At 39.4% G+C, this 13,423-nt stretch overlaps 2 protein-coding genes across 2 annotated transcripts; one reads left to right on the top strand and one right to left on the bottom strand.

Annotated features, from left to right (window-relative positions):
* Window positions 1-6,408: 6,408 nt before the first annotated feature.
* MRPL32 (mitochondrial ribosomal protein L32) lies at window positions 6,409-8,290 on the bottom strand. The gene is made up of 3 exons (XM_027451338.3): window positions 8,134-8,290; window positions 7,688-7,863; window positions 6,409-7,012 (listed from the first exon to the last, which is right to left on the bottom strand). Exons 1-3 carry the CDS (start codon window positions 8,219-8,221, stop codon window positions 6,758-6,760), a joined length of 519 nt encoding a protein of 172 aa, XP_027307139.3. The 5' UTR covers window positions 8,222-8,290; the 3' UTR covers window positions 6,409-6,757.
* Window positions 8,291-8,391: 101 nt separating this feature from the next.
* PSMA2 (proteasome 20S subunit alpha 2) lies at window positions 8,392-13,423 on the top strand. The gene is made up of 8 exons (XM_027451337.3): window positions 8,392-8,538; window positions 9,798-9,874; window positions 10,345-10,477; window positions 10,854-10,976; window positions 11,260-11,341; window positions 12,334-12,407; window positions 12,876-12,933; window positions 13,016-13,423. Exons 1-8 carry the CDS (start codon window positions 8,498-8,500, stop codon window positions 13,130-13,132), a joined length of 705 nt encoding a protein of 234 aa, XP_027307138.1. The 5' UTR covers window positions 8,392-8,497; the 3' UTR covers window positions 13,133-13,423.

Below are 13,423 nucleotides of genomic sequence, written 5' to 3'. Positions count from 1 at the left end.
ATTTTTCAGCACCAAGTGTTTCAGAGGAAGAATGTTGTCTTAGAGTAGTGATCTAAACCAATTCTTTGCACATTGGTGTTGCTGGTTTTGCTGGTAAATAATCTTTTTTTTTTTTTTTCCAATCAATTTAACCACTTGTGTTCTTTTTTATTATTATTTTTTATTTTTTCTCTAATTAGATAAAAGGTCTTCTATATTGCAGATAAAGAATGCACATTATTCCTGGATGAAAGGAATCTAATCTATGGATGAGATATATTTTACTTCTAGGATTACACTTATTTTTAGATATCATACAGTTAATTCCTGAGGACAGATTCTGCTGTTGCTGTCCAGATGAGTTAGACTCTTATAAATAATCCCACTGAACGGAATGGGCCCTCTTGTAGGATAAGACACTCTTGTACAGAAGAGAAGTGATTGACTTTGGTTCTTGGATGCTGCCTGAAAAAGCTGTGCTGCTTTTAATCCCCTTCTCAAACAAAAGGAGAAAAAAGGAGGAATCGTTTGGAAATAAACCAGATTTTCGGCATATCTGAAAAGCTCTGGATAAAGGCCCTTATGGGCCTATACAAATAAATGTATCTTTGCAGCAGCTTAGTTGATCAAAAACACAAACCTAGCTAGATTAATCCCCACTGCAGGTGATAATTGTTATTATTACCTAACCTGTGACACAGCAGAGCATACAAGAAGCTGATAATTGGCAAATTGCTTCAGTTCCTTCCTTTGCCACTGACTGAGGGGGCAATTTCGAGGAAGTCACTTGCTCTTTCTGCACCTCCATTTGCCACCTCTCAAGAGGGATCGATGCCATTTAGCAGCCAATACAAAATGGAAAGTGATTCATGATGTAGGAGTGCGATTTGCTGTTCCATCCATTTCCACAGCTCCACCATCTATTTCCACGGTGCCACACGCACGAGTACTTTGCAGGTACTCACCCAGCTGCACAACAGAGGTATGTGTCTTGCAACAAATCCTCCTGTACTCTTCATATTACACAGATAGCAACAGCACGCCTCTTACTTCTACATACTTGCCAATAACTGTACCTTCTTGGTCTTCAACCCTGAACTCTGAATAAAGTCCCTCAGTTTCCTCTCTCCATTCCTTTTTTAGAGCATCTTTGTGGTAAATTATTCTGTGCTGGACATCAACCTCTGAGAAGGAGTGATTTGGGGTTAGAGAAATGTCTCAACACCCCCCCAAACTCCTAAAAGATTACATCCTTCATTCGTAACTGACATTATCCAAAGGACTATGGCAGAATTGGACTCAATGGGCTTGGTCAATTTATCACGGTGGGTGTTGGCAACTGATAGGCTTAATTTTGACCTCCTTGATTTCAATAAAAATGCTTTCATGATTTCATTAAGTGTAGCACAACAGCTGTGTGCTTTAGAGCACGTGTCTCTCTGTCACTTGTAATTACAATTTCTCTTAAAAGAAAACCCCTGAACTCAATGGCTTCTTGAACAAGATATCATTTGTCCTATTTAAAAGTGACAGGATTAAATAAAATATCTTTAATTGGGCTAAATCCTAATGTTATTCTTCAGAAAAAAAAAACTTAAATGTTTTCCCTGATTTGATAATAACTGAGTAGGGACAGTAAAGACAAATGAGCAGGAGCTTCAGAACTCAATATACTTAGAATGAACTTTTCCTACAGGGCCAGCCTGTCCATTTTGAGCCTTAAGCTGTATATTACAGCACCTTTAAGAACACCATCCTTTGTATTTAATATTAATCTGAGATTATAAAATGAAACATCCACCTCTCCTACAGCCTGCTCAAAATCCTTAGTTTTATTGGAAATATTTCACATAATATGCTCTAGAACTACACCATATTGGAAAATAGAGCTGTAAACCATGTTGCTAGACAAGCTGATGAGCCTGTGTGACAGGGCTGGGAGTAGAAACAGCATTAGTATACCATGGGAATAGATGTAAAGGCTATGTCAGCTCTGTACGTAGGGAATGATTGTCCTTCCTACAGCATGACATACACACTGCATTTAATGTACATTTTTACTCTTCAGCCTCGTGAGCTGTTTCCTGCATTTAGGACACATAAAGAATTAATCAAGCTTATGTTTGAGACACAGCAGACAGAACATTTCCATATTCTTGTGCAGCAAAAAGAACACCTATAAAGTACAATAATTTTCAGAACCACTTTCTATAGAATCTGTGCCATTTTGTGAAACAAACGGAAACAGACAAGTGCTTGTGTATCTGGATAATCAGAATATACTAAGTATATCCCTAATTTTCAAAATCATAGGATTGCTTTAGAAAGTACAACACAAGAAAATGAGTATACAGGATTGATCAGTTGCCTGATGATTTTTGAAATTTTGACTTTGTCCCACCTCCTTAGAATCAAGAAAACTGCCTTATTAAAAAATAAAAATGTGAAATCTCTGTCAAATATTATAAGCTGGCAACTTCACCAAGGCTTTCGTTTTAAATACGTATATTGTCCTTAACCAGGGAAAACTGAAAGATACTTGAATTTCTTTCAAACACCAAGTGACCAGACTCAGTTTAGTACACTCATCAAATGCAATCTTAGCTTTCAGTTGTAAAGTCAATCCTGTTGGTACCCAGCAGTAGTTTCACATGTATATGCTCTGAATTAACACATACACGTATATATACTTGCATATATCCATATGTACAGGGTTTCATTATTTGTCATCAAATACAGTAATGCATTGGGCCAAATTCTGCCTTGAATTACACTCCACTGTCATGAGCAGAATTGCCTAGGAATATACCTAGGCTAGGTATAGCTTACTTCCTTCTGGTCCCTTCCATTGATTTTCCTTCCATTTGGCTCCATTCTTGAAGTTTTTGGCAGTTTAAGTTAGGCAAATTATCTGGAAACAGCTTGTATTTACTGATGCTTATTCCCTATATAAACTAGACAATGCAGTCATGTAAAGTGAAAGAAGGAGTTTTGTTAATATCTCATTTATTTAAGTGCTAATTAACAAGTTCTAAAGATACAGACACCTGTATCTTTAGACACTCATGTGCTTCCAAAACATTTTGAACTTCTGATGGAGACCACAATCCTCTATTCTGTTCTGAGCAACTATTATTCACTTAAGGACCACATCATTTTAATTCTCTTTCCAATGTGTCTCCTTATGTCCCTAAAAGTTTAAGGCAGCAATACCTTGAGATTCATTGGAATAACTATTATTTGTGTGACTTTTTAGCTGTACAAATAAAATGCCAACTAACTGAATACACCAGGTGTACAGAGGAACAGAATTCAGAAAGCTGTCTGTAATTAAGAGGTGGAAAAAAGAGCTCCACTATCCTGCTAGGGGAACACGATAGGTAAAACTTCAATTTCAAATCAATCACCCAAAGCAAAGAGCAGAAATACATAAGTATACACAAAAGCCCGTGCATTAATTCTCAGTATACATCTAATGTAATTCAGTCAGAACAATGAACCACAGTAGATTAGCCTGTGTCCCATAAAAACTATCATATTTTCCTTTGTACCTAGCAAACCTACTTGCAGATCTTTTACTTATACAATTGCAAATCTCTTAAACCTGATTTTGACTATTTCGTATCTCACGAGTGAATCTTTGGCTTTTGTTTTCTACCTAGAAGAAACCTACACTCCTCTGCCACCTAGTGTTTCAAGTATGTTGTGTGTCTGCCTCCAGCTCTTGCTGGCATAGTGTGTTCTACACTAAATCGAAAATTTCGTATTTAAATAGGAAATTGAAGAGAAACTTGGTTTATCAATCAGTACAGATAATGTAATTCAACCCAGCCAGAGATCACTGTTCCCTCTCTAGATCTTAGTATGATGCAAACTCGTTTAGCAATTTGCATCCTTGTATTTTTGGACATCACACAATCTTCCTCATTCTTCCTATAATTTAAAATAAAATATTTTTCACATAAAATGCTTGTAGCAAAAACCACTATAATCACATATAACGTGTATTTAATCATATTAAATTTTCAGGCAAAAAATGAATGTCTTTTTTCAGTGATATTCCTAAATCAGACAATTTTTAATCTGAATTTAAATTGATTCCAGGATAACTATTTGTAACATCCAGCTTGCTTTTCCTTAGTTTACATTGTTTTGAAAATATCTGCATATATATATTAGCACGATTGCAATTTATGTTTTTCAAAATACCTTATAGCAACTTTCATCTGCAAATGTAAGCACCGTACATTTTAGATCACAAGTTTAACATGAGTCACACCCAAAGAAAATACCAGCAAAATCTGCATATCTTAATTTGGATAAAAATACTCTGGCAACAGATTCTATTGCATATAAGCAGAGTTTATTTCAAGCAACATATTATGCCACGTTTTACGGGAATTTGGGATTTTTTAAAAGAGAAATAGGGGTTTGTATGTCAGTGTTTGTAGAGCTACGCTATGGAAGTAGCTTTTTCTTTGCTCCTCCTGTTTTGAAGAAAATATATTAAATATATATAGACTTATATATATATTAAAAATATATAGACTCTTCTGACTCTCACTGAAGATAATTTATTTCTGGGAAAATTAATGGGTACTGCATCAATTATATATGTATGAATCTCCAATATTTATCTATTTTTTCCTTTAGAGACCATGAATACCAGACATTTTAATGACTTTTTTTCCCACATTACTCAGAAACCACCATGAAACACTATCAAGCAACTCACGCTGTGTGGATTGCATGAAGGCAGTGCTACCATGAGCAGTATGGCTGTGAAATGAATCATTACCCAACTGTGACCCTGCAAGTACCTTAATATGTCTAAGTGCTGGCACAGCCTAACTTCACTCATGTTTCATAAGAACATCTTCACTGATTCACAGATACTGTAAGTCGATAAATGTATGCTCTGTACTGCCGATTATAATTATTACTCCATTAGTGGAAACCACGTCCTCTCTCGTGTTTGGAGATAAAGAAATATATATGTAAATAATATCCCTGTGTGTCTGAGAAATTAACCCATGTCTCTCAACATCACAAGATATTTTTGCTTATTTCTCCACAGTCATTGTCAAAACCATACATGTATATATAAAGGGACTAAGACAGTACTGTATAATTGGTCCTACGCAGACAAAAAAATAAAAGAAAAAACATTCTCCCTAAAATACATAGACACCTTTCCCTTGGAACAGCAGTGTATCAGCTTGGCTAATCTCACCTCCAATATGTCAGTCTTATCCTTTCCAACTCTGGCAAAAGCAAGCCTTCCACTCTGCATCCTGCTTGCCACTTTTTATTGACTTCAGTTCTGACTAAGAAGTGAGAAACAGATAGGACTGGGACAAATCCTGTTTGGACAAATAGAAAAGGACTTACGTTGTTTTCTTGGATACTGTCAACTGCATTGCCTCAATTTATACTTCTCAACATTCATTATTTCGATCGACTATGGAAGACATATAACATCACAGCTAACATCTGTTCCTACTTTCCTGCCAAAACATGGAATACAAAGTGAGGAAAGAAGCGAAGCCTGTCAGCACACACTAGCCCAGGCATAATTTTAAATAGGTTCAGCCATGCTCAAGTGAAGGCTATTCAGGAAAGCGTGGTCCTGCCTCTCCTTCTGCTTTCCTACCCCCTACATTGATAGTTTTCAGACCCTGACACAAGCTAAGCTACAGGGAGCCAATAAAAAATAAACCAGAGAAAACCACTGAATAATTTTTTTATCAGCATAGATTCACAAAACAGGGAAGTGGAGCTGTAGAGGGTCAAATAGGTGACTAACTAAAAGTAATCGTAACCTCTAATGCTAATGGTTTACAACTGGGTGGCTAAAACCAAAGTGTAAACACACAGCCACCTGCTGTGGCTGCAGCACTGAAGTGAGTACCCACGGACAGCAGAGGGCAGAGCTATCCCCACTCCGCAGAGAACACAGGACAGGAGGAAGTCAGGCTGTTCTTCGCAGTTTTCCAAGCACACGTTACTGGGAATGGCTGCAAATAACCAGCTTTGACCCTCATAAAATTTACAGGTTTCCAATCGTTAGATCTCAGTTTTCTACTTCACTCAATGAATCACAGTGATTTCGTGGGGGAGGTGGGGTGAGTGTGGAAGTTTTTCTTTAAAATAGGTTGTTTTGTATCTTGACAACAGAGAGAATAACCTTTGGTGTGGTACCAAAAGATTACATAAAGACCACTCGTAGAACACTGTTTTACTCAAAAACAGAAACGAGTATCTCAAGCAGCAGCATTGTGGAGAGATCCAGGCAGATCTATTATGAGACGTGGAAGTTACCAAATAACTGCACTTTTGCTCAGAAATATCCTCTGTATGTAATCAGCATTGGTTTAAAAGTGTTTTGTTTTTGTTGTTGTTGATATTTTAAGACCAGCAGCCCAGAAAGCAGATTTCTCTAGGAAACTTTATGTACTTTATTTTACATCCATGAATTTTTTTCCTTTGTTAGGAAAAAAAAAAAAAAAAAAAGGTTTTTACAAAACCAGCATATGTTAACATACAAAGTATTCACTGTACTGAATGCAGATATCCAAATCCAATATAGGTTCTCTTTCATTGTTGACTGCTATGGTGTATCACTGAACAGTATTTCCCACTGCATGCTATAGAACAGCACCGTGTGACATAAAACGTGATTTGAGCAGACTTCCCAAAAGTTCATATGTTTTTTCATATCAGCATTGATTAAACAAAACAAGGAAAACATTCTTGAAAAACATGAGCTTTCTCACTGTTAATTTTGAGTAAACCACGACGGACGCTTCCTGGCTCTTTCGATGATCCGCTTGCCTTCATCTTTTTCTGTGGGCTTTTCTCCCTCATATAAGACTACAGTCTCTACAGTAGGAGCATTAAATGGTCCTCCTTCCTTTTTACCCATTTCCTTCCGAATCTGCCGAGTTTCTGCTTTGACCTGTGCGTAACAATGGCCACACAGGACATGCTTCTCTTTCAAGTTTCCACACTCAGGGCAAACATCTATGTTTCTCTAGAAAAAAAAAAGAAAAAAAAGAAAAATGAAAAATAGGAAATTTTACAATCTGAACAACAAAAAATAAACAGGGAGCAATCACAAGCGATTAATAAATATGAAATGAAATACCAGGAAAATTTAATTGCCTTTTCAGAATTTATTATTTTATCCAAAGTCCTTTTTTCAGCAATGTATGGCTGTATCAGATGCTTGCTACTAAAAATAGCCCATGAAGTCAGTATGTAAATCATTATGCCCATTGACATTTGGAAGAATAAAGACCTATCAAGCCATTGAGATGCACAGAAGATATAGCTATTTCCACCTATGGCAGCCATATAGCTAGCATCCACATTTCGTTGATTTGCGCCTAAAGTGTCACCTTTTATTTAACCACAGGCTGCTGTCACACAGGGTGACTGTACGTTACAAAGTATTTTTAAAGTAATGATGTCTTTTAAACTTATTTATAAACAGAGTGAAGAAAGTTTTCTGGAAGTTGTACTGGCCATTATGATCCTCTCAAGTGAGATTATATATGCTGTATATGAGCATGAGGGGACGTGCAAAGGATTCTGTAAGTGAGGTTAAAAATCACAGGCATGAATCACACTCCAGCACGTTTGTTCACCGTTAATCAAATCACTTGCACCGCATACGGCGGGAAGCACGCGTGAAGTTGCCGACTACCTTTATTTTGATGAGATTTGTGGGATTTCTCCGCCTGCAGCGGTTCACCTCGATGGTACGCCGCTTCTTGGGCGCCGCCATCCACAGGATGCTGCCCAAGAGGCCCTCGCTGCCTTCTCCGGGGCCTTCTACTGGCTCGGGGAGACACGCGGGCCCTTGGACAGCTAGAGCTGGCCCTGAATGTCAGAGATCAGAGAATCATGAAGGCTGTGAAGGATCTCCGAGGTTATCTGCTCCAGCCATGCCCCTGCCACCACTGCCACCCACTGACCACGTCCCCAGGCACCACCTCCAGCCTCTCCCTGAGCACCCCCAGGGCCGCTGCCCCCCCTCACCCCCCAGCTCCCTGGGCAGCCCGCCCCAGCGCCTGGCTGCTCTTTCTGACAGGACCCATCTCCCCACCGCCCACCTGCCCCCCCGGGCCCTCCCCCGGCCCCCTCACTCACCCCAGTGCGGCGCGGGCGCCACGGCTCGCAGCAGGCGGCCCCAGCAGCGCCGCAGCAGCCCGCCGAGCCCCAGCAGCGGAGCCGCCATGTTGACTCAGGAGCCAGGCGGGGAAGACTCTCGCGCCGCTGAGCCTGCTGGGAAAGCGAGTGCGGAGAGCGCGTCCCGGCGTAACAACGGCGGGGGACGGGACTACAAGACCCAGCATGCCCTGCGGCCGCCAGCGCGCTGCTGCAGGACTTCAACTCCCGGTGTGCCTCGCGGCGAGGCTCCGCCAATCAGCGCTGCCGCCGGCGGGGCGGGCGGGCGGAGAGCGCTTGCGCAGAAGCGAGCGGGCGGCGGGGGAGCTGAGGGGCTGGCCCCAAGATGGCGGAGCGCGGATACAGCTTCTCCCTCACCACCTTCAGGTGCCCCGCGGGACGGGACGGGGCCGCCGGGAGGGGACGGGGGGGGACAGGAGGGGGCAGGAGGGGACGGCAGCACCGGGGGGGCGGCCGGGAGGGGCAGCGGGCCTCGGCGGGCGGGGGAGGGCCGCGGCCGGGCTTTGCAGAGTCATGGGGGGGGCCGGGGCCTGGGCTTCGGGTGGGCGCGGGGAAGGGGCCGCTGCGCTCCCTGCTCGCTCCGATGGGGCCGGTAGCGAGGATTCTGTGTCCGTGTGGAGGAGATACCAACTGCCTGCGCTGTCCCTCGGTTGGGTGTTTCGTGTCCTGAGAATATTTTAGTTTGCAATAGGTTTTTAAATGTTCTCCTAAAATTGTAAATGTTTTGATTCTGGTACGGGAAACTATTCTTCTCTTCCACTGGTATTTTGTGAGGGAGGAGCTGGAGTTACTGCTGTCACCTACATGTACACAGCGTATGAATAACTACACTGATTATCACATGCTTTGTTTTTCCTATCTCCTCCAGCCATAGAAGTGCATCTCCCTGCATTTTGCTCGTTCATTTACTAAAGCAGCAGTGTCAGAAACGTTGTCAAAATTGTTTGTCCAAAAAGTGACTGGCGCTGCGCTGTCCTCTTCCATAGAGATGGAGCTTGCACCCCATTTTGGAGGAGTTAACTTTAACATCTTGATGCCTGCCGCTCTGTTGAGATGGTTCTGCATCTGTTAGCAGAACAGCGTGGGGCGTTAAAGCAAGATGCAGGAATGCCTGGAGATGGAAGAGGAACTGTTTCCATCTTGTGCCATTGACCTGTGCCGTGCTCATCAGTGAAAGTGAATAGCCATGGTTTGCTTGTACCTTTCAGCGGTGAATGCTGCTGTCTTGAAAACTATTGCAAACCATATGTATAATGCCATGTCAGTGGAAGTTCGTGACATGCTGTGAAGATTCCCCCACCAAGTGAGAAACTTGGGTAAAGTGGTACAGAGTTGAAGAACTGCATTGCAATCAGTGCTTCCCATCCAGGACACGTTAGTTTTTATTGGGGTTGTAAGCAGGTGCTGTGCAAGTATCGCAGTAGCACCACATGGCAATCTTTTAAAAGGATCTGCCTCGTTCTTTTTAATGAATCTCCAGATTTTTTATTTATTTATTTTTAATTATGATTACAGTATGGAGATGCTAGGTGTGAAGAGGTTAAAAAAGAAAGTTGACATCAGATCACTGCAGGAAGTATTTGAGCCTGTTGGAATCATGGTATTTATTGCATTTTGCCTTTTAGTCCTTCTGGGAAACTTGTCCAGATTGAATATGCTTTGGCTGCCGTGGCTGCAGGAGCTCCATCGGTTGGGATTAAAGGTACGTTGAGAACATAACTACATTAGTGAATGGTTCTATCATAAAGAAGGGCAACGTATTGCTCCATTCTAGAAGAAGATTGCTAGGGTGATATTGGGCAGACACAACTGGTAGAAATAAACATCTTCGATTTGGAGTGTTCCTTAAGTAAATAACTCCAGCTGTGTATATATATAGATACTACACGTAAAGTTACTTCAACTGCTCAGTTATTACTACGTGCTTTAGAATCATTAAAATGGGATTATGGGAGCTGTGATTATTCAAAAAGCTGCTGATTATTCAAAACGGGAAATAATATGTTGGGTGGGTTCCTTAAATAGTCTCTGCTTATCACGATTGTAGACTTGAAAGATTTTTTTTAAAGGGAGATGCAAAATTATTTGTTGCAACAAACCTGTTCTGTGCTTCAACTGCTTTTTATAATTTTAGTTTAATATGGAAAAAATCTTGTGTTTTTTTTTTTCTAGCTGCAAATGGAGTGGTGTTGGCAACTGAGAAGAAGCAGAAATCCATCCTTTATGATGAAAGGAGCGTTCACAAAGTAGAACCAATTACCAAACATATAGGTTTAGTGTATAGCGGTATGGGTCCAGATTACAGGTATATAAAAAAAAAAAATTGCTTGGTCATCATTTAGATACGTTTCTCTAAGTGTATAGCATAATATTATGTTGTGTTACACTGTGTATGAAATTTACTTTCTATTTAAGGTTACTATATGAATTTCCTTGGCAAATACACTTATATCTAAAAAATGAATGTGGAATGAATAGCAATGTAATTCAACCTTAGTTTCAATTGAAGTACTTCAGAGATTACCCAGTTGATAAAGATAACCCAATATGATCTATGTTTTCGTACATGGGTTTTATGTCAGATGTGTAATTCCTTAGCATAATATTTATTATGATTTTTCAGTTCTAATTGTAACAAAGAGTTGGATTTTTTGATATAATAATTTTGTCTTTGTTTTTAGAGTACTTGTGCACAGAGCCCGGAAGCTGGCCCAGCAATATTACTTGGTTTATCACGAGCCCATTCCAACAGCTCAGCTAGTACAAAGAATTGCTTCTGTGATGCAGGAATATACACAGTCTGGGTAAGTGGTTCTCTGGAGTTTGGTTAGAAAGATTGGGTTGTTTTGCTGGAGAATGCTCACAGAAAGTGTGTGAGTGGGAGGAGCACTAACAGACTGAGTGAGATAGTCATCGTATCTTGAACACAGGCATACTGACTAGTCAGTCATGATCACAGCTCTGGGTTGTTGGGAGGCCCGTGGGGGAAGGTTAACGCATCCAGTTGGTGTTCACTGAGTAAAATTACAAATTTTATGTGCCAACTGTCAGGCATTTATTGTTGTATTTTATTTTTTTTTCCTGTAGAGGTGTTCGCCCATTTGGTGTATCACTGCTAATATGTGGCTGGAATGAGGGGCGGCCCTATTTATTTCAGTCAGATCCGTCTGTAAGTATCTAACATCTGTAAAGTCTACTATTCTTATATGACATCTAGAACTTTGTATGTGCTTATGAAATACTTTCTGTGATGAGAAGAATGTGGAACAGGAAGAATAGATTCCTTATCCCAATTTCAGGAGTTGTGAAGTAGAATCATTCTTAAGTGTTGGGGTCAAGCCTGGAATTCTGGCCACTGTGCCAAAGGAAATAGAGGAATGTAGGAAGTGGGTACCATCTGTTCATTCTAGGTCTCCGTGTTCTGAACTGCATGAGGAATAGCAGCAGTTTCTGAAAGAGATCACCATCCCTTTTCATCCTTTCCCACCTAAGTAAGTTTATTTACTGGGTTAGAACATTTCAAATAAAATTTACCCTTTGATGCCTCCGAGTTGTAACACTTTACATCAAAATAAAAAAAGGTTGCTCTAGTGATGCTTGATAAGTTTCAGAAATTTGAGCTGTTACATTATGTTAAATGTAAAAAGCAAAATGCAGTTACCTTGTGTAATCATCTTGATTGAAGCATAGAGCTCTTGATGGTCTTTGTGCAATAGGAGAGAATAGGAGTGATGGCTAAATAACATACTAGTAAGGTAGATAAACCAGATGCAAACAAGTTCACATTATTTAGTCTTTAAAAAAAAAAAAAAAAACAAAAAACAATGGGTGAGCCTAAGGAAAGAACTGACTGCTCATGCTCAAGTGTGAGCATATGTTTTTGTTCAAGGAATCCCAAATCAAACTATGCGAAGACCTTACTAAGTCCATCTTTCAAAGCAGTGTGGAAGGATGAAAATAGGTGGGACTCTATACAAATGTTTTATACATTTTCATAGTATGTTTCCATATCAAATTTGTCTGAATGTGACCTAAAGTAATGTCATATATTGTCATAACATCCAATATTTTCATAATTGCTTCTCTTTCTTTTACCAAGTAGTCAAATGTGTTTTTGATTGAGTTACAGAGAACAATTCAATGGATTTGTTGTTTTTACAGGGAGCTTATTTTGCTTGGAAAGCAACAGCAATGGGAAAAAATTATGTCAATGGGAAAACATTCCTTGAGAAAAGGTAATATATTTGATACTTTAAAAAGATACTATCTGTTTTGTTCATATTCCAGGTAAAACAGATGAACCAAAAAAAACATACTTTTAAAATATCAGAACAAAGTTTTAAAGTATTTAAGATGCGATGCTTCTAATTTCCTTATTTAAATATGCACGTGAAATTTTCTTTGTGTAAACTTTTGTGTGTATAATAAAATAATCCACTGCAGAAAACAGAATACTAGCATATTTGCAGAACAAGTAGTGAAATAGATTAACCTTCAAAATCATTATTTGTAAAAATAATTACAAATCTTCAAAAATAATAATTAATATATATAAAAATAATAATTACAAACCTTCAAAATCATTATTTGTAATTTTTAAAATAACAGTATTTTCAAATACTATTTGCATGAAAAATTTAGCAATCTTTGGATTTTTAGAGGCTTACTGTCCCATGGTGAAATACATCATGATCTTTTTACAGATACAACGAAGATTTGGAGCTTGAAGATGCCATTCATACAGCTATCTTAACACTAAAGGTTAGCAAAATAGTTAAGAAACGTGTTTCTTACTGTTATGACATCACTGCTGTGATTCACTGAACTGTATTTCCTTTCACAGGAGAGCTTTGAAGGGCAAATGACAGAAGACAACATTGAAGTTGGCATCTGTAACGAAGCTGGTTTTAGGAGGCTAACTCCAACTGAGGTTAAGGACTACTTGGCTGCAATAGCCTAGTAGGAACCAAGCAAGACTGTGTGAATTCACACAAAGGTCTTTTTAATTTTGGCTCCTTAAATGTTTTTGTTTGCAGTTTTTGCATACTTATTTCTACATGGTTTGTCTGGACAGATTTTTTTAAATATCATGGGTACAAATGCAAGGATCCTAATATTGTAATACACGGAATCTTATTACAGGTAATTCTTTCCCTTGATATATGGAATATTTGTACACAAAATACTGTACAAAATGTAAATGATCACTCAGAAAGATTGAAGAATAAAATTTGAAGGCCACTGTTCTGGG

Source organism: Anas platyrhynchos, chromosome 2 (assembly GCF_047663525.1).
Source record: "Anas platyrhynchos isolate ZD024472 breed Pekin duck chromosome 2, IASCAAS_PekinDuck_T2T, whole genome shotgun sequence".
Classification (NCBI taxonomy): Eukaryota; Metazoa; Chordata; class Aves; order Anseriformes; family Anatidae; genus Anas; species Anas platyrhynchos.
The sequence above is the reverse complement of the archived record's forward strand: the minus strand, read 5'-3'. Positions and strand labels throughout refer to the sequence as shown.